The 24,395-nt window shown below is 44.4% G+C and overlaps 1 protein-coding gene across 36 annotated transcripts in view; it reads left to right on the top strand.

The window, feature by feature from the left end:
- The window catches only part of Cacna1c (calcium voltage-gated channel subunit alpha1 C), a 529,265-nt gene that overhangs the window by 343,143 nt on the left and 161,727 nt on the right, over window positions 1-24,395 (top strand). For all 36 annotated transcript variants that reach the window (XM_031383153.1, XM_031383144.1, XM_031383150.1 and 33 more), the window contains exons 6-7: window positions 17,344-17,502; window positions 23,351-23,547. In XM_031383153.1, coding sequence (XP_031239013.1) covers window positions 17,344-17,502; window positions 23,351-23,547 — 356 coding nt within the window. The remainder of the gene's footprint in view (window positions 1-17,343; window positions 17,503-23,350; window positions 23,548-24,395) is intronic.

The following is a 24,395-nucleotide window of genomic DNA, read 5'->3' as shown; positions in this document are numbered from 1 at the left end:
CAAAGCAGACTGATGCAAGACACCAGAGTTCCCTTTTCTACTCTTGGTGGAAGAATGAAACTGTTAATTATGGCTTAGATCTTCAGAGTTCCCCCCAAACCAATGTGTTAAAGGTTTGAGCTCCAGCCTATGGCACTATTTGAAAGTGGCAGGTCTTTAGGAGGTGGGGCCTGGCAGAAAGAAGTTATCTGCTCTCCCGCTATACCTCGAATGAGACACCACCATGAACTGACTAGGTTTCTTCCATCTTGCTCTCCTGCCACGATGCACTGTGCTGCCACAGACCCAAGAAAGGGAGGGCCAATTGATCACAGAGCAAAACCTCTGAAACCGTGAGCTAAGATAAACATCTCCTCCTTAGGTTGATCCTCTCGGGACTTTTTTTCATAGCAACAGAGAGTGACTGATTTATGCTTTCTGCTACAGGGGCTAGAGAGATAGCTCAGTAATTATAGCACTTGTTGCTTTTACAGAGGACCTGGGTTCAATTCCTAGCACCCACATATTGTCTGACAACTCTCCCTAACTCCTGTTCCACTGAGTTCTATACCTTCTCTGACCTCCCTAGGCACCAGGAACTCTCATGTGATACACATATAGACAAGAAGGCAAGACACTCATACATATAGAGGAAAATAATAAATCTTAAACAATAAGATTTAAGATGCCTACTATAAAAGTCAGTAACTCACCTGAGGCATTCTTAGCCTGGGACCTCTCTGTAACTCTGGTACCTACTGTCTGCCTCAAGTCAGTTCCCTGCTTCCCCACCTAGGAATTAGTAGCTGTAGGGTAGCCAATGAGCCCACGCTGCTCATGATCAGCCTAATGAGACTGATGGTATTCCATGTCTACACCTCATGGTCTAGAAGTATCATGATTTCAACCACCATCACTGCTCCCAGACAGTTTTCAAGACCCAAGGGCATTTGCTTTCTAGTAGAAAGAAGGGATGCTCAGCCTGCATAGGCCCTAGCGAACAATTGATTCTACTCAGAATCAACCTTGCAACGTAGCCCAGCCTACCTCCCCTACTACCCCTTGTTCCAGGAAGCAGAGGGGATAACTACACCGTGTCACAATCATTAACCTTCTACCCTTCCTCCTGAGTCAGAATAGCCACCTGGGAAGCAACCATAGCTATCTTGTCAACCAAATGTCCACTATCCCAATGGAAATTCTTTAACTAGCAAATTCCAAGGTTCACAATATCATAGAGCTCTCTGGTGGCAGCAGGTGAGACTCAGATCCCTATGTTGTCTATAAGAGTCTGCCAAAGAACATAGTGACCTCCTAATTTTGTAGATTCTGTAGAGCCTACTGTGCCTCTAACACACATTTATGCAAGCACGCATGCACATACAACACACTATTCATATCTGTCTACCCTGTGGCAAGGGGACGCCAAGGATTGTGGTTCTCAGGGTACTCCAGAGGGCAGCTATGAACAGCGTGGTTTTTTCTCAGTCCACATGGGTGACTTCCCAGACAAGCTCCCATGCACATCCCCTGGCCTGGTTTGTCTCAAGAATCCCCATGAAGGTCCTGACACTGACGTGGCTACCATGCAGAACCCATGGGTGCAGGGAAGAAATGCTGCTCTTTCTCCTGACCCGACTTCAGACAGCCCTCCCCTTGCCCTGCGTTTTCTTACCTAAGCATCTCTTATCTCCCTTCCAGGTTCAGCCGTGGCCCAAGTCTAGACCATAGTTCTAACCCTAGCTCTGCTGCCCACGGTTTCTCTGTTTCCAGCTCAGCCTCAGTTTCTCTGTCTGTGCACACACTAATAATGTGCACAGAAGAGATAAGAACAAGCCTTTTCCTGGTAGAGCCCTGTTCTCTTCCAGCAATAAAGTCTTTTAAACCTACCCCTGGACAAGCCACAGCATCTGTAAGAGAAAACGACCGAAAAGTCACAGAGTCAGTGAATTCATCCAGTGAGCATCTCATGCCTTCTCGGCTCTGCCGTCATGGAATTTTATAAGAAATAAATAACAGCATGTGACTAAGCTGAAGAAATCAGATTATTTGGTAGAGCAGGGTAAGGGAAAAATATCAGTGACAAACAATACATGCCACCAACAGCAAAGCTAAATGTACTGTGGAGTATGGCCCTTGCCCAGTAATGAAAATACACCTTTCGCTCGAGAAGCAGGTGGCAGGTGATAACAGGACACGGTCCATTCAAAGCAATGTACAGCCTCAAGGTAAGCATTGCCAGTGAGAACTGGATTCGGTGATTAGCCCACTGGTCCAGGAATCAGGGATATTACCCCTGATTTATAGGCAGGAAGGCTTGTCTCCAATGCTTTGCCCTAAGGGATGCAGGGAGATGGGCACTGAAGATTATGCAGTCCAGGAGGGTGCTCAGAGCTGCCCTACAGACAGACCTGGCTGGGAGAATGAGGTGCTAATAGTCAAAGTGTGAGCACATTTGCAGTTCACGAATTCCTGAACTCCTCGGGTTATAAGGGATGATAAGAAACAGCTCTGTTGCCGCTCTGGATTCAGTGGTGAAGTTGGCCCGCCCGCAGGTGAGCCGAGCAGTGGTGGGCTCCTTGACTTCCATTTATCCAGGAGTCTTCAGCTCTCTTCTCTGTGAAAGGAGAGAGCTAAACTAGTTTAGCATTAGACTTCTGAGCACTGTCATTCAATATTTTGAAAATAGAGAACAACGGTGGTCTAAGAATTCTTCTTGAGACACTAATTTTGGAACGTTGGTAGTCATCAGCAAGGTATGACCTTGTGCGCATCTCCCCGGTCATTAGCTCCTAAGATTGTAGGAATCAGACGGTTCAGAGGTGGGAGGTGTGCCATGTGGTAAGTCAACAGGCATGATCAGAGGTGGGAAGGATGCCACATGGTAAGTCAACAGCCATGATTAACCACTGGCTGTGAATCGAGGACTGTGGCAGGTGGCATGCTATTACAAAGGTCGGGTGAGATCCTTTAATCTCCTGAACTGCAGCTCTGTGACTCGTCGATGTGCTGGCCCTTTCTTGGAAAATTGCAAACATACCAAAAACAAAGCAAAACAGCAAAAGCCCCAGCCAATAGCACGGTAACGAGCATTTAATTAGAACCAATGCTAATGACAAAGTCTACTCAGATGTGTAAGTGACCCATGCTAAGTGCCCGAAAGGAAAGGGAAGAGAGAATGAAATGAAAATCCAGGGAGGTAAATGTTCCAGGAATCAGTCTATGAGCAGAACATACGCTCTGTACCTTTCTCATGCTCATTTTCACACCCGACTCATGCAGTTACTAGCTAAACAGACAGCAGCACCACTGCCTAGGACCACATCCCCAGAACCACTATGTACTGGCCATCTGCTTTGATTGATTGGTGCTGCTGCTCTCGGGTCTGTGGGGGTCGGGCCAGAATGGTGAGGTGCACACAGCAGGGTAAAATGTCTGTTCATGGCCAGGAAAGAAGAAGAAAAGACTAGTGTCTCACAGTCCCCATCAAACACACAGTGTTGACCCAAGACTCCCTCTAGAGACCACCTGTGAGGTCTTCAGTACTTCTCAGTAAGACCATCCCAAGGCAGTAATGCATGGGCCTTCAGGATGTAGTCAAGGTTCACACTGCACCAACTTTTCTGAGGTACAAATGATAGTCTCTGAAACTAGCAGATCTTATAGATATTAGGTGCAAATGTCACTCTTACAACCTTATGATAACATACTTTCTTTACCACCTCCTGCCCTGTGGTTATGGATATTTTATAATCACACCCCATCTTACTGTTTCACAATCAAATGGCTCAAGTAGACGTCAGAAACAGTGTTTTCTGTGTGCCTGCTTACCTGTTGCTTCTGGCTCTCGTGCTGTATAAGCAGGTTCTGATGTCCCCGGACACTGTTGTCTGCTCCACTCTCATCCTTCTGAGGTTCTATGTGCACACATGTTTGGCCATCACGTATTGTTCCATTTGTCCTTAAAGCTTTGTTCAGTTTTTCCCCAATTCTTCTTTCGTCTGTGTTCCACAGACTGGATCATTTCCTTTGTCATTCCATCTCCCGTGTCTTTGTTTGTTTTGTTTGTTTGTGTCCCCTGCTGCTGCTTCTAGCTTCCTTGAGCTTATTCAGTGATGTTTAGATCAGTTGCTTTTTAATTATAGAGCTTTAATTGGGTTCCCTTGTATAGTTCCCACATACCTATGGCATGCTTCTGTTTACTCTTTAATACAATACACGTGCTATTCACTAAATATACTTTCCTGTGTATGTGCACATGAACATAACTATTTAAAAATATTTTTGTTAAATCTAGCATATGCAGTCTCATTTTTATTGGATATATTTATCACATGTTCTCATTTCTTTGTTTATTTGGTGATTTTTATGAGGTCTAGAATCTACTATCGTCCTACGCTTTTTAATTCTTCAGTTAAAAAGCTTAGTTTCTGCCGGGCGGTGGTGGCGCACGCCTTTAATCCCAGCTCTTGGGAGGCAGAGGCTGGCAGATTTCTGAGTTCGAGGCCAGCCTGATGTACAGAGTAAGTTTCAGGACAGCCAGGGCTATACAGAGAAACCCTGTCTCAAAAAAACAAAAACAAAAACAAAACAAAAACAAAAACAAACAAACAAACAAAAAAAGCTTAGTTTCTGAGCTTGCGTAGACTTGGTTTTGTGCTGGTTGGCATAGACCAGTTGAAAAACCAAGCCCCTCAAACCTTCAAATCCCATTTCCCCTTTGCACTTAGTTGAGGCCTGGTTTGAAGATTTGTCCTGGTGAGTCTAAGTTCAGGGCACATAGGTTGGGGTTCTTGCCTCTGAAGGGTCCCTTCCTGGCACCGGAGTTGGGTGCTATGATCTCAATGACATGTTCACTTGAGCTCTCCATGTGAGAGAGCCAGAGCTCCATCCTCTTACCTCTCTTCTCCCCTCCCCCACCTACCACCCCTAGCACTGATTGTAATGCCTGTGGCACCACCATTCTGCCCTCCCCCTGAGTGGCTGCCATCTGATGCAACTGGGTAGTTGCACTTGTGTGTGTATAATCCTGTTCAAATCCATACCAAGCAAGTATCCAGGGGCCCTTATCTCCTATCCGGCTCCTTGCTGATGTCCCAGCAAGCTGCTTCAGCTTCTCACATTCTGATCCAACCCCATTGTACTTGTGCAGTGGTCTGATGGACTTGGGGCTCAGTCAAGTGTCCACTGTCAGAGTTTGGGTGACTGTGCTTACAGCATATCCCCAGAATTCTCTTTTATAGACATTATGTCCACTTCATAGATACAGTGGCTTCATATTTTTGTTCAGCTTTTTAAATGTTTATGGTGAAGTGGCTAGTTGGTACTTGGTACTCTGAAATATGTGGAAATTGTAGTGAACTTAATTTTTAAATTACAAAATGAATGATTCCTCTGTTAACAGTTATAAAAAATACTCTCATACATTTAATGTTGCATATTGGTTTTTTCCTCAGAAATTTATTGAGAATTTATTATGTGTGAGGCAGAGCAAGTAGTTAAAGGATAGAAAGATAAGAATTTCTTTCTTAAGATAATTATAAAATATCAATTCAGCAAATTTGAGAACCAAAGAGGGATTTCTCATAGATGGTGATATATGTCTTCACTGTAAATACACCAAAAGTCAAACACAAGGGGACTTGGTTCATCAATGGCAGAAGGCAAAATAGCTTGATTGTTTTTCACAAATCTAAGATAAACATGTATTATTGTTATGTGATAGATGGGTGGATGGACAAATATATAGACAGACAGACAGACAATTTCTCCTCTACACATTCATGTGTGAAGGACAGTGATTGATGTTGGAATGTCTTTCCTTATTCACTTCTCAACCATATTTTTTGACAAGAGTCTCTTACTTGGCTCCCCATTCAGCTAGACTGGCTCGCTAGTGAGCCCTCAGGACCTGCCTCCCTCAAACATGCAGCACTAGGGTCACAGGGGTGGTCCACCACACCTGGCTTCTGCAGGTTCTGTGTTCTGGTGACCCAAACTCAGCCTCTCAAGATGCAGAATAGAACTTTACCTGTGCTGAGCCAACTTCCCTACCTGAAAATAGATAGGCATTTTTGTATGATTTTTTAAAAAAGTTTGTAGGGTTTCCACCTCTATGAAAATTATCAGTGGCAGAGTGTCTATTGCTGTCCTAGTTGGGCCAGATCGAGGGAATGATGAGGGTTTTGTTTAAACTGCGTAAGAGAATGAATAGATGCTGCAGGATCACCAGGAGGGACAGCAAAAAAGAATCATAATTCTTGCTTTCCGAGCACCTGAGCCAGGAAAATGTTATGAATTCTTGGATATGAAAGTATTTGTTGGAGAATAGGTATAAAGATGTAAAAGGCTAGCTTGGCGACTCAATTTGGTAACTCTGCAGTAAGTGGTTTCCTACCAAATCCACAGGGGAAATTATCATGTTCCCCCAAAGCTGCACTTTCTGTGCATTCTCTTTAGGAGAGAACTTGCAATGCCTGTAAGCAGACTGTCTTACATGCCCCCCGGCTCATCTCACTGTTAGATGATCATTCTATAGATAGCCAGTCTCGAGAAACTTCATTCCAAAAGTAGCCAAGGTATGGTGCTAAGAGAACCTTCTAGAATCTGTACATGCATTCAGAGACTCCATTCTCTGGTTCTGAGAGCGAAGTCTACAGGAAAACAGCAAGGAGACCCTACGTGACATCGTTCTTCAGAAGAGCAGGAGACCCTCTTCTGAAGAGCAGGAGACCCTACATGATGTCACTCTTCAGAAGAGCAGGAGACCCTACGTGACGTCACTCTTCAGAAGAGCAGGCTACTTTTGCTTTTGGCAATGTCAGGTGAGGTAGTTCAGATCAACTGTCTGGATGAAGATCGCATTTGATATGCTAGGAAAACATTCTAAATTGTATAACACTAGGAAAGGATGTTTGACAGTAACAAACATGAAAAAGTCTCTGGAGAAATACAACACCATCAAAGCTGTCAAATTATTTTGAAAAGCAGTTTTGTGAAAATAAGGTCTAACTCATTATATAAAATAGCTAGGTATGCACGGAAACAAAATAAATAAATGAAAATGAGCAAAAACTATAGACAATAAAAAGAGATGCATGGGAGACTGAGTACTGATATTACTCAGCTATAGGATGTGAAGGTTGTTTCTTGCATTTAAAGACACCAAAGACAAGGTCAGGAGTTTCCCAGAGAAACAGAAGTTGCGAGAAATGGTTTACAAGTGAAGACTATAAAAGCTAAGATAAAAAAATTTCAAAATAAATGTTGACACAGAATTATCGAGCTGTAGAGAAAATGGAGAAAGAAGGCTAGGTTCAACAAGAATAAAAAAAAAAAAAAACTGAGAAATCCAGAAAAGTAAAAGACAAAAAATAAGTGATTATTAAAGTTTATTAAATCGTTCTTCTGTATTTATTCATGATGATTATTATATGATTAACTACATCTTAACTTGTCAATGCAGTGACTGTCTTGACATAATGGGGGACACTGATTGAGAAAGACATAAGATGTCTACAGAGCTAGGGATGGCCCGTGTCTTGTCCTGTGTTGCAGTTGCCTGAATGCCTGGCCTATGGTGAATCACCCTAGGTAATGCCTTCACTCTCTGCAGTTTTTTTTTTTAAAGACAATAAGAAGCAGTAGGAACTGATGATGCATGAGCCCCCAAAAGTTGCCTGAGGGGGTTGCTTCTTTTCTGAGTGTGTCACAAGAATGCAGTGTGCAAGCAGCAAGAGAAGGGAAAGGATGTCACCCTGGGATGCAGGGACTTCTGGCAGATTGGAGTAGCCATGGGAAATGTGCTATTAAGAGCCATGAGGCCTCACTGAGGACCAGAGGACAGAGACCTTCTGGGCATAGCACAGTGTGCGTGTGCGTGTGCGTGTGCGTGCGCGTGTACATGTGCGTGTGCGCACGTGCGTGTGTGTGCGTGGGGGGGTATGGGGGGTGCGTTATATACAGCTCATTTCTGATTTTTGTCTGGATGATTGCTAAGGCATATGAGTTTCAAAGTGTTAGCTTTTATCTTCAGCTCTACCATTGAGCAAGTTTATCGACTTGGACAAGTTATTTATTACATGCAATCTTTGATTCATTTCTATTTAGGAGGGCTGTGGCAAAATTCAGTGAGTGATATCCGTAGACTAGCATAGAGCCGAGCCTGTGCCGAATCTTCAGGAAGAGTGCTAACTTTGGATCAGCTTGTCTCTGTTCTTCCATGTTCAATTTTTTTCTGATATCAAGATTCCTCTTATGTCCTTTTCTCTGAGTCTTTCTTCCTAATTCAGTTTGCCAATATAACAATATCAAAGTCCACCGAAGGTGAGTACTTTAGTGACCCTTAAAATTTCTAGGTCATTAGGAAGCAGAGTAACCACCATCTTTCCCAAGGACGCAGCTGCCTCTTAGTGTTCAGCAAATCTCTGTTCAGTGCAGAGATGTATTTGAACAAAAAGATTAAACTGAGAACAAATGAACATGTACATCTAAATGACAACACGAAAGAATTTTAAGACTTGAGATTGGGGGGGCTCCCCAGGCAAGAGCTCCTCCCCCTGCAATAGGAAGACTCTTCCAGAAAGAGAGTATACTAGCATCCCTAAGCTCAATGTGGCTAGTACTTCTTAACCCAATAGAGAGCTCGTTTCCTCCCTTCCTACTTTCTTTCAAAAGCCATTAGGGTTATGAGACTATTGAAAAGTGTCTATTGTTCCATTAGCTAAAGGAAATCGCAGACTTCAATTCTGGAGATTCATCATGTCTCTAATTTCAAGTGAGTATAAACAGGTACCAGTAGATCAGAAGCAAGCGTGAGTCACTAACCATATCTATAACCTGCAGTGCCTGTGAGTAGCACATCCATCAATGCTGGTATCTCATGTACTTTTCACTGGGTTAGCTACAGCTTTGGGTTGAGGACCTAGAGTTGGCTAGTGAGCTAGAGTCAGAATATTTATATTATCACCCCCTCATAAAGGAAGCTATTGGCTCACAAAGCTCAGCAGACTTCCAACCAACGTAACTCCTGCTGGCTTTAATGGATTAGTGGTAGTGCCACATTGAAGGTCTGACATTGTAACCCCTGCTCTAGCTCATCTTGGCTTCACCTTGCTGTCTCTCTACCCTCCCCACTCTGCTCACTGGCCAGGGATGCCAGCCACAGGCACTGTTTTAGTAATCTGCCTCGCTTCCCAGCTTACAGTTGAGTTCAGTGGCTGGAGAAGCAAGTGAAAACTCAGTAAGAGGGAAGAAGGTACTTTTAGGTATCTTGTGCTCCCGGGTCCCTCCTTAAGGGGCATCACCAGGTGGTCTTTGTCTCCTTTCCCTGTCACCAGGGAGCCTCAGTCACCTCTCAGGGTAGGGGTGATTACTGCCTCCCCTAGGATATTACTCTGCCTGTGGTCCTTTCACCCTTTACCTACATAGAAAATGGGAGCACCAGAAATGATCCTGATCTGAGCGCGCTCCTTGACTCTTGCTGGAACTGAGTATCCTGAGATTTAAGCCTCTCTGAAAAGACTGTTTACTGTGTGAAAATGCTATAGAACAGTGTTTGATAGGTGTCATCTAGGTGGGAAACTTCTGTAGGGTTCTGGACTAGGCCACGATATGATGGAAGCAACGGGGGTTGAGGTACGGAGGAGTTAGAATGTCCTGAGAGCCAAGCAGGAGTCAGGAAGAGCAGCAGTGGCTGCAGTGGAGACCAGCCAGGGCAGCCTTGTTTAAGGAATAAGAGACTTATTCATGTTCATCTTTATGGAAACTGGGTTTAAGAGAATGAACTCAAGTTTAGGTCCACAAATGTGATGGGATGGTAGGACGTGGTAGGAGAAGCGTAACTTAAAGTTAGGAGAGAAGGCAAAGAAAAAGTTTATGTAGATTTTGACTTGGCTTTGTGGTGAATACTGAACTTTTATATTATATATATGGGTTCTTTGGGAATTTCAGACTATGCATCTGGTCATATTTGCCTTCTGAAACTCCTATCCAATGTTGGGGTTCATTCTCTCTCTCTCTCTCTCTCTCTCTCTCTCTCTCTCTCTCTCTCTCTCTCGTCTTTCTCTCTTTCACTTTCTCTCTCTCATTTTCTCTCTCTTACTTTCTCTCTCTCTCACTTTCTCTCTCTTCCCCTCCCTCCCTCCCTCCCCATTATTTCTGTCTCTCCTTTTTTGTCTTTCTTTCTTCCTCTCTCCCTCCCTCCTTCCCCCCTCTCTTTCTTTTCTATCAAGACTGGTTTGTGTTGCCCAAACACTCTTTACTATGGGGCCTGACCTAGAATATCTACCAAGGGTCATACCCTTAAAGAAAATCCACCCTTCCTCTCCAGTAGCTATTAAATGCCAGTGTCACCCGGGCTGAGTGGGACTTCATGCCCACCTCCCCACTTCCATGTTGATATTTCATCTGACTTAAGGTTGAACAACTTTTGTGCATAGTGTGCTAACTGCCATGCGTTCATGTGTACTACTGCAATTTTGTGTCCAGCAAACACTGTTTGTTTATATTAATCTACTACCTTTGGCTCTTACAATCTTCCTTACCTTACCCATTGTCTATGAAGATCCCTGAGCCTTGGAAGGGTATGACATAGATATCACATTTAGGACTGAGCACTCAATGGTTTCTTGTTCTCTGCCTATTGACCAGTTGTAGAACTCTGTTCTTTACCATCTACTGCAAAAAGAAACTTCTCTGATGAGGGTTGAGAAGCCCACCAATCTTCAGGTATGTCGGTAAGTCATTAGGACTTGGTTTAACTATGTTCACTATTTAGCAGAATAATAGTAGTACATTTCTTCCGGGAGCCTATAGCTGGCTAGCCACAGTTTGATTGTTTGTTTTTTAACCGTAGCAACAGTGTCAGGTATGGATTCCATTTTGTGAATCAGGCCTTAACGCTAATCAGAAACTGATCAGAGACCCACTTTCACATCACTGTGGTACCAGGGGGGCATATGGTGCCAGGGCAGTCATTGTTGTAGCTCATAGGGTTTACAGTTGGCCGGGATTGGTGATTAGTGTGTTTTCCCCCCTCTGGTAGTATACATGGCACTTCTAGCACTGTTACAGCTAGCGAGTAGAGACGAGGCTTCCAGGTCAGGGCCTGCTTGGTGTCTCCATGTTTTATGGCTCAAGTTTCTGGTATCTTTAACAAGAGGATCTTGCCATCAGATTCTGGAGGGTAACCAAGGACCATGGCAATAACTTGTAGTGTTTTGGAGTCTATGGGACTCCTCAGGCACACAATTAAAAAAGGTATATCTCATTCCTGCTATTGAGGTTCTTATTTGTTAACATATGGGGTCTAGATGAGGTAGTGTCCCTCTGCCATAGGTTAATTCCATTTAAACTTTTTTGATGTGGGTATATGTTTTAGAAAGCTTCTACAGTAATAGGGTATGTCTTTGGCTATAAAGGATTTTTTATTTGAGAATTTCATATGTGAGCACCTGTATTTGCATCGCTTCCTCTCAGCTGTAATTCTTGGGACTGTAGTTAGTTGACTCTGTAATCTACTGGCCACCTATCTGTCTCCCTATCTACCTGGAGACTGCTTGTAGCCAGGCCTGCATCTTTGTGCTTCCAATATGGCCGGCATTCAAACGGGTCCTTGAAGGAAGAAGTAAAGGAGAAGAATTAACTGTCCAGGTCAAAGAGAACTAAAGCCACAGCTGTGGAGGAAACAGGGTGAGAAGCATTTTTAAAGAAAAGGTGTAATCATACACAAATAGGTGAGGAGAGAGTGGTGGAGGCATAGGCCTGGGCTGGTTGGTGAGAGGTGAGAAGTATCCCTGAGCATGCTGAAAAGGCAGGATTGACAATGGTAGAGGCCACTGTCAGAAAAAATTATGCTAAGTATCTAATACGTTCATACCGTAATGATGGACATAGTCCTTGGTCTCACCCATAACTCTGCTGAATGGCTCTTATTGGTGACAGAAGCAGTGACCCCAGTGCTCACCATATGTACTCCTGGGGTCAAGGGTACAGGAATATATCTTCCTGTGTCATCCTCTTCAGTGGCCTTATGTTCAAAAATAAGTAAGCAAGAAGCATAATAAGTAACTCTGTTGGAATAGTAAGTACAGTAAGGCTGTAGTACAGTCAGGCTAGCAGTGTGTTTCTCAGTGTCCAGCATGGACATTTCATGCTTTACTAATGAAAGTGTGATACTGCTAGAACCAACTCATACCTACCACAGTATTCGAACTGCTTTAGAGCATCTCAGGAAGGCTATGGATGCAGTTGCTGTGACTCCTGGCTGAGCAGCTGCTCCAGGGCTTTGCCTTGCACAGTGGTGGCTGGATCAACAAGGAGCATCAGTAGTTGCTAGGACTTAGTTAGAAATGCCAACTCATGTCCCACCCTGGAGAGACAGAATCACACTAGTCTTCGGCTCTCAGTGCCACCATCCAGCATCTGGGCCCCGTAAACAGGTCACTTCCTCTCTCAACCATTTTGTCAGCCCTGGTTCTCAGCATTGTGACCAGAATAGAATAATTCAAGTAGAATAATGACAGCTGTGACTCAGCTGGGGTGTTTCTCAGGACAAGGTTTGTGGTGTCACAGGGCTTTGATGTGTCAGTAGAATCCTTCTTCATCCAGTCTTTGCAATCCTCCAAGCCCTTTCACAAGAGTGCACTCAATCCATAAGTGGGCTGCCCCAAGGATACTGAGCGCACAGGTATGTTCTTGGATAGGCTCTGTTTGTTCCTCAATACTTCCTAGTTACCTCCATCCTGTGCTCATACCAAAATAATTATCCCCCATCATCCTCAAAACAGCAACTTAAGTCATGTGGCAATCATTGACATCAACAAGCCCTGAGTCTTATCTTCTGATGTCACACTTTGAGTTTTCCAAATGATCACAGTGCTTGCTGGCGTGCCTGCTGATGCCCTGGTCACTAGGTTTGAAGACACCCTGAACTTAGTGTTATTTCACTCTGTGAGTTCTGCTACATGCCTGAATACAGAGATGAGAAAACATGGTGAGACCAAGGGACTCTGGATAGGGCAGTCAGGGAGCAGCATTTCAGGCAAGGAAGCAGCAAACATTGAAACAGGGAGGCGTGAAGCCAGAGACCTCCAGATGGCTGGGCATGCTGCTGGAGCATAAGGAGAAACTAGGAACTGTAGAAGCCAAAACAGCAAAGGAAGAGGTGAACTTGGATCTGTAAATGACAGAGATCGCTGATGCGCCTTCAAAAATGACATGTTTCAGTGTGTCCTTCCATAATGACAATCTAAATGCTTCGTGAGGACAGGGAAGACATGGAAGTTGGGAGGCTGATTAACTGAACATCTGAGAGGATAGTAAGATGGGAGTGGGGATGGGGAGATGTGGGGGAGTTACACACTGAAGTCCCCAAACATGCTTGAGAAGGTTAAGACAGTGAGCAATTGTACCCCCAACAACATTTTCTAATTTCTCTTTCTTAAGTTTTCTTATGAAAAGTGAAATCATAAGATCTCTTTGTAATTAGCATGTATTATTTATTTAGTAAAATCATTTATGTATATCTGCTTGTAGTTCAAACTCAAGCTAGCTATGTAAACTTGTTGGTGGGAGAGTATGGGGAATGAACCGCCTGGGCCAATACTCAGGTGGGTAGTGTGCCCACAAACGAAGTAGGGGCACAAGGAACAGAGCTGGCATTGCTGGTGGCTGAGTGTAGCCATGGACTGCTTCCAGTTGATATCTTCTTAGCCTGTTGGTGCCCCATGGTTCTGTAATTCACCTTTCTATCCTATACCAAGTGGACAACTGACTCCATTACTATAGAGCCCAGGACTATGCAGCAGCCACTAAGAGGACACACTTCTCACGCTGTTAATAAATGTTTACCAAGTGCTCAGGGGATGCTCTTCACGGGCAGGCCTTGGAGATGGAAAGATAGAGAGCATGCAGTGTCTATTATCACAAAATGCTACCTAATTGGAAAGGCAGGTAGAAATGTTTTGAAATCCCTTTAATACATATACCACTTAAAACACAATTCAAACGGCATGTTACGAAGAAAGCAACTGATTCTAAGAGGGCATATGACTTTGGCCAGGCATTTGGAGGAGAAATCTCATGAAGGGAGATAGTAGGGCTGAGAGTTGAAGAACTGATGCTGGAGAAAATCCAGACAAGGCATTCTGAGGGAAAGGAACAATCTCTGTGGCTGTGCTGCAGGATGGAGATAGAGCTGCCCCATCCTTAACAATCGAACTGAGTACAGGGTCCCCAGTGAAGGAGTTAGAGAAAGGTCTAATGGAGCTGAGGGGTTTGCAGCCCCTTAGGACGAACAACAATATGAACTAACTAGTACCCTCAGAGCTCCCAGGGTCTCAACCACCAACCAAGGACTGCACATGGAGGTGTCTGATTGTTCTGGCAGCATGTGTATAGTAGAGGATTGCAAATTCGATCATCAATAGGAGGAGAGGACCTCGGCCCTGTGAAGGTTCTGTGCCCCAGTGTAGGGGAATGCCAGGGCCAGAAAGTGGGAGAGGGCGGGGTGGCAGGCATGGGGAAGGGGGAGGCAACAGGAGTTTGTTTTTGTTGTTTTTGTTTGTTTCTTTGTTTTTTGGAGGGAAAACTGGGAAAGGAGAAATTTACATGTAAATAAAGAAAATATCTAATAAAAAAAAACAATAGTGTGCCTGAAAAATGCATATCAGGTGATTCCATCATCAAAGGAACATCTTACAGTACACTCATACAAACCTCCTTGGTACAGGTCAGTTGCTAGACGTGGCCTCTTGATACAGAGATGTATCAAGTCCAAGACACTCTACTTACTGATGGTACCACACAACACACTGTTTACTATGAGCATTGCAAAAATAATTAAACGCAATTTTTTTATTTATTGATTGGTTGTGTATTTGCCACTGCACACATGTGGAGGTCAGAGGACAACTTGTTCTACCATGTGACTCCCAGGGATCAAACTCTGACAGCATAGTCAGTACATTAAGCAGCCACACAGTCATCTACTGCCATCTTTAAATATCACACACTGATAACTGCATGTGTCATGCTGTCATTGTTATAGGAAACACCAGTCATGTGAGGGATACATGCTAGTACAGTGATGTTATAATATCATAATATTATGATAATAATATATTATTATATTATGATATTATATTATCATCATGACATTATGATGATAATAATATAATATTATAACATCACAATATTATGATAGTAATATTATGATATTAATATATTATTATTAATAATATAATATTATGATGATAATATTATAAAATAATATCATGTTATAGTGTCATAATATCAGTAAGTGTTAGGCACTTTTAGCTCCATTAGAATCCTCAGGTACCACATGTTTTGTGGGACATGACGGAATCTTTAAGTCTAAATGAAATGCTGTTTGAATTCTACAAGGCAGGATTGTATGGAGAGAGGGACGGGATGAGCCCTTACAGTGCTTTGTAGATCACTGGGATATCCTGCTTTTGCTCCTAAGAGGCGCTAAAGGTTTAGGAGTAGCTTTCTGTGTGGCCCCTTTGGCCTCAGCCCAAATACAGCTCCTTCTATGTCTGTCACCTATCTGTCACTTGACACTTGAAACCCGCTGGTGCTGGAGGCCTGATCCCTCCCCCGTGGCCTGACAGCCAGGTATGGGGTTCCTAGCTTCTGGGGGAGCACTCAGAAGGCTCCTTAGCACCTTCCAGCCTCTCCTGGAAGTCCCTTTGCAGCTCAACTTTCCTCATGGCTTGGCAGACTTTAACACTAATGTGTGTACAAATTGCTAATTAATGGAATCGTTTGGATCTGAAAACATCTTGCTCTAATGGGAGCCTGCAAAGTGCTCCCATTAATTCACAGGTAAAATTATTCTGGCTTTCTTTTTTTTTCTTTTTTCTTTTTAATTTTTTTTCCTTTTCCTCAGCTCTGCTTAATAGCTAGGGAGAGTTCTTCTAATTAGCCTCGTGGAAACCACTGGCCACAGCTCTGAGCTGTAGTGCGTGTTTCTGAGCCTGAGAAATGTGAGCAGCTGCAGTTATCCAGGGAACAGGGCCACAGATAAGTGCCAAAGAATAGAAGAGAAAGACCTTGATGTCTGAGAAGATAGATAGGGAGAAGGTGACATGCCCTATGAAGACGCTAAGAATGAGCCAGCCCTACGTGGGGCTCACAAGGGCTTTTGCCGTCCCATGTGTGCTAGAGGGCCTCATGCGATGATATTCTTCCAGGTTGCCTCACCCGATCTCCTGGGATGGGGACACCTGGTGTACTTGCTGTTCACGGGAAGCTAACAGGAACTGCCCTAGGCTTCAGATTACCCTGTTATCATCTCCTGAACCCTCTGCTACAGCCCCTTCCTGGCATCATTCCTAGTGAGCATGCTCAGTGCAGCCACTAAATGCCCCTCCCCTTTCCCCATGGCAGAGCAGAACAAGCCACCAGCTCCCGGGTTCCCTGATAAGACGAGTGTCCTCCACTGGGCTGTCTATTAATTTCTTTTCCTCCTAATGATATCTGGGTACTTTTAGTTTATTCTTGACCATAAGTACAGGACAAAGTTTGCCGTTTCAACCACTTTAATGAGTGGCTCCAAGGCACTCTGTGTATTTGTGTGTCATCTAATCTGTAGATCTTTCTTCATTCCCCAAACTGAAACTCCGGGCTGTTAAATAAGAAGTCCCTTTTTATGGAGCCTTTGAGCGTAACATTCAGATGATGTGGCCCCTGGCAGAACTGAACAATACCCAGTGGTCCCCTGATGTACTACTAAAGAGCTTTAGAGCTACACCCTTGGCTCTGATCCACGGTTCTCAGAAGTGCCCCGCTGGTAAGATAGCTTCTTCATTGGAAACTGCACCCTCCTGGATTCCTTTCCCCCAGGCTGCTCTATGTTCTAGAGCAGGTGGGCTGGCAGTAGGCTCTGGTAATCCACCACAGAGAAGCCTGAGATGACTAAGTCCTGTGTGGCTGTGGGTAGTCACAGTGCGTTCTCGTTGTGCTGAGCTCTGCTCTAGAAGACACACTAGGGTGTCTCTGAGACGGGCTATTTAAAAATCTTAATTGTGGTGGATGCAAACAACAACACGTTCTCCCCCTCAGAAGTACAGCGTCTGCTGCCGATCCTTCTATTTGGATGTGCCTCCAGGACAGATTTGGAGTCAGGCCAACCTGAATTTAGATTCTAGCTCTGTCACTCATGGGCTGTGACCTTGAGCCTCTGTTTTCTCATCGAAAGCCTGGGACTAATGACTCCCACAAGAGCTGCTAAGGAGATTGCCGGAAGTCCGCTGAGCGTGGTACCTAAGGTGGCACTGGCTCAAAGGGGGGTGAGGAGGTTCTGCTGCTGCTGCTACCATTGCTGCTTTTGTTGCACAGGTCTCCAGGTGGTCCTGAACTCCATCATCAAGGCCATGGTGCCTCTGCTGCACATTGCCCTTCTTGTGCTCTTCGTCATCATCATTTATGCTATTATCGGCCTGGAGCTCTTCATGGGAAAGATGCACAAGACCTGCTACAACCAGGAGGGCATAATAGGTAAGAGATAGGTCTCTGGGCAGCAGCTGCCCAGGAGGGTGTTGTTCCCGGGCTCTGGGCTGCCCAGGAGGGTGTTGTTCCCGGGCTCTGGGCAGCAGCTGCCCAGGAGGGTGTCATTGCCCCTCATAGCTGCTTTCCCTTGAAGTGGATGTGCTGCAGACACCTGCGCTCCCAAACTGGATGAGGCATTCGGTTTCCCCTACTTCAGACCATGATGACATGAAAGGCAGGGGTCAGCCTTCTTTCCCTCACCTTTCCAATGTCTGCATTGACTACTGCAGATCTATGTTCAAACAGCAGGTGTAAGCTTTGTCCAGCACTGCTAACGCAGCATGTCATGGATGGACACAATTGGAGAAGCAAGATTAAGCACCCACCATTCATCAGTTTCTTATGCTTGAAGCAGATTCTGAGTACGTGAGCCGCCATTGCGAGCTGATGAGTGTGTGTAGCCAGCAGAGCTCCAGTGTGGTTGAGCATCTAAACCCTTCAGGATATCTGTACCACCCCCGACTCCCCATCCCCACCCATCTTTCTACCCTCTTAGAGTTGCCCCTCACTCCATCCCAGTTACTCTTTTCTCCTCCATCAAAAACAGAACCCCAGGGTCCCCCCGCCCCTTTCCCAGAAGAGGCTGTCATTAAATAAACCCCTTGCCACCAGTTCAGCTCCATGTCACAACCATCAATCCTGCCTTTATGAGCCTCCCCTGTTTGTGTTCCTGCCATCAATCAATGAATTTAACAGGTAGTGCTGGCTCAGTAAGAACTTTCTTAAGTGGCGCGAGAGTTTGGGCTTACGGGATAAACCACACTCTAAGGTGACTAACATTTCAACTTGACCTTAAAAAAAAAAAATAAACGGGGGCTAAAGAGGTGGCTCAGGCGAGAAGAGCACCGAGTCTTTCAGAAGACCTGGGTTCAATTCCTAGCACCCACCTAGCTCACAACCTTCTGTAACTCCAGTTTCTGGGGACCATATGCTTCTTCTGCCCTGCAAGGGCACCAGTCACCCAGTCGGCACGCAGACATGAGAGCAAAACACTCAAACATACAAAAAAGTAAAAGAACACGTTAGCTTTTCTCTTCCTTAAAAAAAATGGTAAGGCTTTAAATGGATATATAGTCATATGCATATACATATATATGCATACACACATGTGTATAAAAACACACCACATTGGAAATCCACATTCCAAAGCTGTTGGCAGTGCTAACTTAATATTATTTCATTTAAAAACAGACCTGTCATTTTCATTTGGGCATTACTGAGGAAAATGGAGAGCATATGAGCATATGTCTGGGGTGCTAACAATGGAGGCTTCCTTCTGTCCCCTGCATCTTCTCAATCCCATGTAGCCCAAGCTGCACATTAGGTACGGTGGGTGATGGTAGCACCAGTCTGTATGACAGAGTGAGATAAAAACCTTATACTCAAAAGCCAGCATCACCGCCTGGTATACAAGGGTACTGTGACTAGGCAGGCTAATGGCTTCTGCAAGGCTGATCAGTCATTGTCACAAGGTCATACCTATGAATCTATATTGACAGAATCACCTTTTTTTTTTTTTACTTTTTAAAGAAATTGTGTTTAGAATAAAAGTATTCACCCTTGAGAATTTTCAAGTTATTTGAGTTGTAACTGTGTGAAATTGGGTGACAATTTAAAATGTTAGCTGATACATAATATTTAATAGGAAGAACAGTTCTTGCCTTCCACTAAAATTCAGAGATATTCAGCCTTGCTTAGAGAATATCAGCCAACATAATGATCAATTGTCTGCCTTTAATTCAAATTCTTCTTTTCTTCTCAATTGATCTGTAGCTAACACCAAACCAGTAATTTACGTAACTCATGTTAATGCTACAGCTTGGTTGGAGTGCCCTCAGAACCAACTATAGCAACTGATGCAGTTACACTACATAATCAGTGGTCCACTGGACCCAGACTCTTCAGGTTCTTGCAGAGGGACAAAATCTCCATGATTCCTCATCATTTTGGCAGTGACCAATGGTGCAACACTCACCAATGAAATGAAAAGCAATTCTGTCAAAGAAACCAAGACAGCGACTGTATCATGCCATCAAATACTGGTGTGCCACAAAGCCATGGACAGCTGCTTAAAATCTTTTAGTCACCTTTGTCACCTTAAAGAGAAGATGGCAGGCGTATCTCTTCTCCTTCTAGTGAGGGTCCTACAAGGCTGTGAGCAAAATGCAGCCTTGAATAATTCTTACAGTCACAGGGTTTGTTACCAGGCCTCAGTGGCTCCAAATGACAAGAAAATGATGGACATAGTAGACAAAGAAAGCAAAATGGTGACATAGATGGTACATAGATGGACCCTGTGAAAAGCCATATCCAGCATCAGAGATCTTCTTGGGTGCCCTTAGGAAAAAGAACTAACTTGGCTTCAACTTTTGGAGGGGTCATCTTAAGGCTATCCTGGCCTTGATAGTAAAAAGGGCCAGGACAATCACCTGAGCTATCTCACGCACCCTTCCACGAAGCTTATGACATCATCTTTGTAACGAGTTTCGTCTCCATCCTGTAACTTCAGAGGCCAGCTAGTCTCCTGGGTGGAAACCAAATAAGCCAGAATATCAGGCAATGAAAGTAATGTCCCTCAGAAAAGTACCATGTGGCTCTAGTAGAAGCCAGAGCCACTATTGGGAAAGGGGCCAAAGATTCCTGGCAGCAGCAGCCTTAACCTAGAACAAAGCAGTTGAAATTCCCATCTTCCTTCCTCCTCCCACTGTCTGCCCACAGCCCAAAATCTTATAGATTCTCCCAAAGAACACCATTTGGTTCACACAGGTGAGTATCCCCACTGAGGAAGAAAGAGAACCAAAAGGGATCTGGTCTCATTCATATCTGTAGGCTAGGAAGCAGTCTATGCACCCTTCAGACCCAGCATCAGTGGGTTTCAGGGTTTTGTAGAACCCTTGTTATTTTTGTCTAGAGTTTAGACATTAACATATTTTCTACCATATATAGATTTTGCAAAAGGCTCAGCGAGTCTTTGTTATGGTTTTAATCTTCCTTTTAAACTCTGCTATTATTTCACAGACTGAATTTTATATTCTTCTAAACTTTCCTTTTTGTTTCTTGTTTGTTTGTTTGTTTGTTTGTTTGTCTGTTTGTTTTTCAAGACAGGATTTCTCTGTATAGCTCTGGCTGTCCTGGATTTTCTAGTCCATGTTTCTTGTAAGATCCCTGCAGGGAAGCTTTGGCCTGCCTAGGAGCTAATTTTCTGCCTTTAGGGTGTTCTCTCTGTGTCCAGTGTCCAGCGGTGACTGTCTTAGAGGAGGCTGTTTTCTCAGCAACGGCATGGCACCCCTCCTGGTGTCTCAGCAGATACAGTATTGCCATACGCCGATACCTTTTGTCTCTGGGTGTCCCATCTGTCCAGTGGATCTGGAGCCAGGGCTCTCGCTTGATAGCTTTCCCCAGCACAGTAATTACCCCTGAGACTGGCACAGAATTTGTTGGCTAAACCTAGCAATGAAATCAGTACCATTCTCTCTTGCCTTCAAGTAGAGATCTAAAAATGTGATTGCTGTTGTTTTGGTGGTTTGGAACCCTGCTGCCAACTCCCCTGGAATTCTGTTTTTGTTTGTTTGTTTGTTTTTGTTTTGTTTTGCTCAACTTGAGTCCATTTCTAAAATCTCCTTTATGTCACCTTCTCCAATTTGTTCTGAAATGTGTAGCCCAGGTGGCTTGATTCCTCCATCCTCATGCTCCTATTTCTCTCCCTAGGACCTCTGATACTTTGGAAGAAAGCCAGTGCATCTTTATGGCTATGGTTATTTCCCTGGCCCTGGGGTACATGTCACTAGGACCTGATGATCTGTGGGTTCGCATTTTTCAAGGGTTCCTTTTTATAGATACCTATTTTTACTGGATCATCGCTGCTTCTTAATTGTTCTGTGATTTTTTTTTCATTATTGTTCAGGGAGGATTTAAAATAGCATAGCAGCCTTTGAGCCCGTGGATGATCTTCCTGAAGCTCACTCCCTCCCTCCCTTTATCCATGAGTTCACTGCCCCTCGGTGTCACTTTCTGCTAATAGACATATATCTGTAAGTTTTCCAAGTATGTCTTCCTCGTGATCAGTCAGAGCTGGCTTTGGCAGCACCACCCACCTTCCCTACCTCTACTGTTTTAGGAATGGACGATGCAGGACAGACTGCCAGCCTAGAAGCCACATTGTAAATAGACCTCTTTATGCTACAGATAAATAGAATTATAGAATGCATAGAAATGCAAGTTTCCCCTTATCTTTTCATCGTCTCCTTTGTCCACCCTCCCGACTCTAGAAAGCTGGTTCCAGAGTAAGAATGGAATTAATGATCTATTTGGTTCCTGTTTTTCTCGTTTCTCAACTCTCATTTTTTAGGTGCTTTGCTTTGCTATTTTTAACGCATTATTTAGGTTTGAAAATAACTTTCATTTCTCTTCTTTCAACAGCATTAAATCCACATCTCTAAAAATTTGACAGTTTAAAAAATCATACAAAGTTGTAACTAGGGGGTAGCCCAGTTCAGCCACCTTAATACATAACCTCTGGAAGCCAGACTGTGGATAAGAAAATGGTATGGATACTTGTTCCCCTCAGATAGCTGAGAGATCAGTGACCTAGACCTGTCCTTTTGGTCACTGAATATAGCACTGGGCAGAAAATAAGCCAGGAAGCAGCTTTATTCTGAACAGTCCTAAGGTTGGGAGTGAGCCAGATGTCTATCCTCTGGAGAAAGGATAAGCATACACTGCTCAGTAACACAAAGGAGCAGACCAGACTGAAGTACAGCAGTGTGCTTGAACCCAGTGGCCCTGCGCTTAAAGAAGGATGAAGAAGAAACGGGCACACAAAGGCCTCTTCCCATGTGACGTTCTTTACAGGAAACTAAGGCAAGCTATGAAGACAGAAAACAAATCGGCTTGTTCCAAGTTGGGGACAGAAACAAGAATGGACTCCAAGCAACCACATGGGGGAAGTTGGGGGGTCATATAGAGGAAATGATAGGTGTCACTGCTGTCCCCAGGAAGATACTGGCACACGCTTTCAACCACAGAGCTCACCTCCGTCCTCCTAAGAGGCCTCTCACAGTCAAGGGTTAACATTTCTGTGCCCCTCTTTTTTTTTTTTTCATGAGAGTAAACAGTTCCAATTAGAAGCCACAGACACCAACAGCCATCTCGCCAGTCATCTTCCATAAAGAGCCTGTGTCCCATGGGCAAAATAACAACCCCATGATGGTTTGGATCCTTGTAGAAGAGGAGAAGATTCTGGGCATCTTATTATCTCTAAATGAAGAACCACAGAGGCAGATTCTCTCTGGAGTTACATTCTCCCTGTTGTCAAAAGCAATTGTTTGTTCAAATGTGGCTTTTCTGTTTGTTATTGCTGTGATTCTCTGCAGCTGCCAGATAAAAACCCTCAGTCTCCCAGATTCTGAGTTCATTACTGTCTTCTGTTTTCCAGAACAGTTTACTCTTGAGCCGGATGCACCGTTACCACTTTCTGATTGGCCACTTGGACGTGCTGCTATGCTATGCCCGAGCGGACAATACCTTAGAGTCTGTAAAATCAATTGTGGTTAAAATGCAGTGTTCCCAACATCTGGCTGAAAATACTGACCTACGTCATTGTGCCCCTGAAACGAATATCTGGCCTCACATGGTTTTAATCCCCATGTGAGGATGCTAACCAAACTGTGTGCAATTGCTGCTGTGGGTGCTCATCGGCCTTATCCTGTTGCTTTTCTCTCTAACGTCTTTTCTTTGTTCTCTGCCCATCGTTACCCCTCCTTCCCTCCTTCCGTCTCCTGTTTCCTTGGTGGTGGAGATGTTCCGGCAGAAGAGGATCCTTCCCCTTGTGCTTTGGAGACAGGCCATGGGCGTCAGTGTCAGAACGGGACCGTGTGCAAGCCCGGGTGGGATGGGCCCAAGCACGGCATCACCAACTTCGACAACTTCGCCTTCGCCATGCTGACGGTGTTCCAGTGTATCACCATGGAGGGATGGACAGACGTGCTGTACTGGGTACGCAGATCGGGCACTCAGCGGGTGGGCGCATGGGGGGCCAGAGGCTTCTCTTGACTCCTCACCTTCCTTCCCATGATATCGGGGGTCACACATGCCCACGTAAGCTGAGGGGGGAACTGATGAACGCCTTTGATTTGTTCCAGGGTTTTCCTGAGAAACAAAGCATAATGTGTCCACTTCTGCAGGCTTTCCCTCACTTCAGGGAGGGTCATCTTTAGCTGGTTCACCACAGTATGGATCACTAGTGTGCATCTGGCTCTGTGTAGATGAGCTGGGCTATCCCCAGCATCAGGTCTCCTCTTCCTGCTCTCTACTTCTCTCTGCTCTTAACCTTCTCCCACCTCTTACGACCTAAAATTACCTAAAAGGGAGCTAAGGCAGAGTACACAGAGGAAAGCCAGGGCTAATCTAAAAGGAGGTGCTATAAAGAAAACTGGTTTGTATTGAATTGTGTAGCCTTGTGGCATGCTCTTATGTTTAACTCTCACTTTAGTCTTAACCTATTAGACCACGCCATCAAAGTCTCTCTCAGTGTTATCCAGAGGCTCTGCTTATTGTACAATGCATATTTAGAATGCCCCTCATAGGCTCTAGCTAGCCACCCCTGCTTTGCCATCTTTGAGCCCTTGAAGAGCTGGTAAACATGCATACCATATTCTAGCCCTCTTCCTGCTGGCAGAGTCAGGTCCATTATTTGTAAAAGCCCACGGAAAATACCGTCTTCGTGGTTGGTGTTTTCCACCTCTGCATGAAAAATGACTTGCCAGGATCCAGTCTTGCTCTTCAGAATTTGGGCAAATAAAGCATGATAACCAGTCTTGAAAATATCATCATCCCCAAGTTTC

This window comes from Mastomys coucha, unplaced genomic scaffold (genome assembly GCF_008632895.1).
Source record: "Mastomys coucha isolate ucsf_1 unplaced genomic scaffold, UCSF_Mcou_1 pScaffold20, whole genome shotgun sequence".
NCBI lineage: Eukaryota > Metazoa > Chordata > Mammalia > Rodentia > Muridae > Mastomys > Mastomys coucha.
This window is presented reverse-complemented; position numbering and strand designations above follow the sequence as displayed.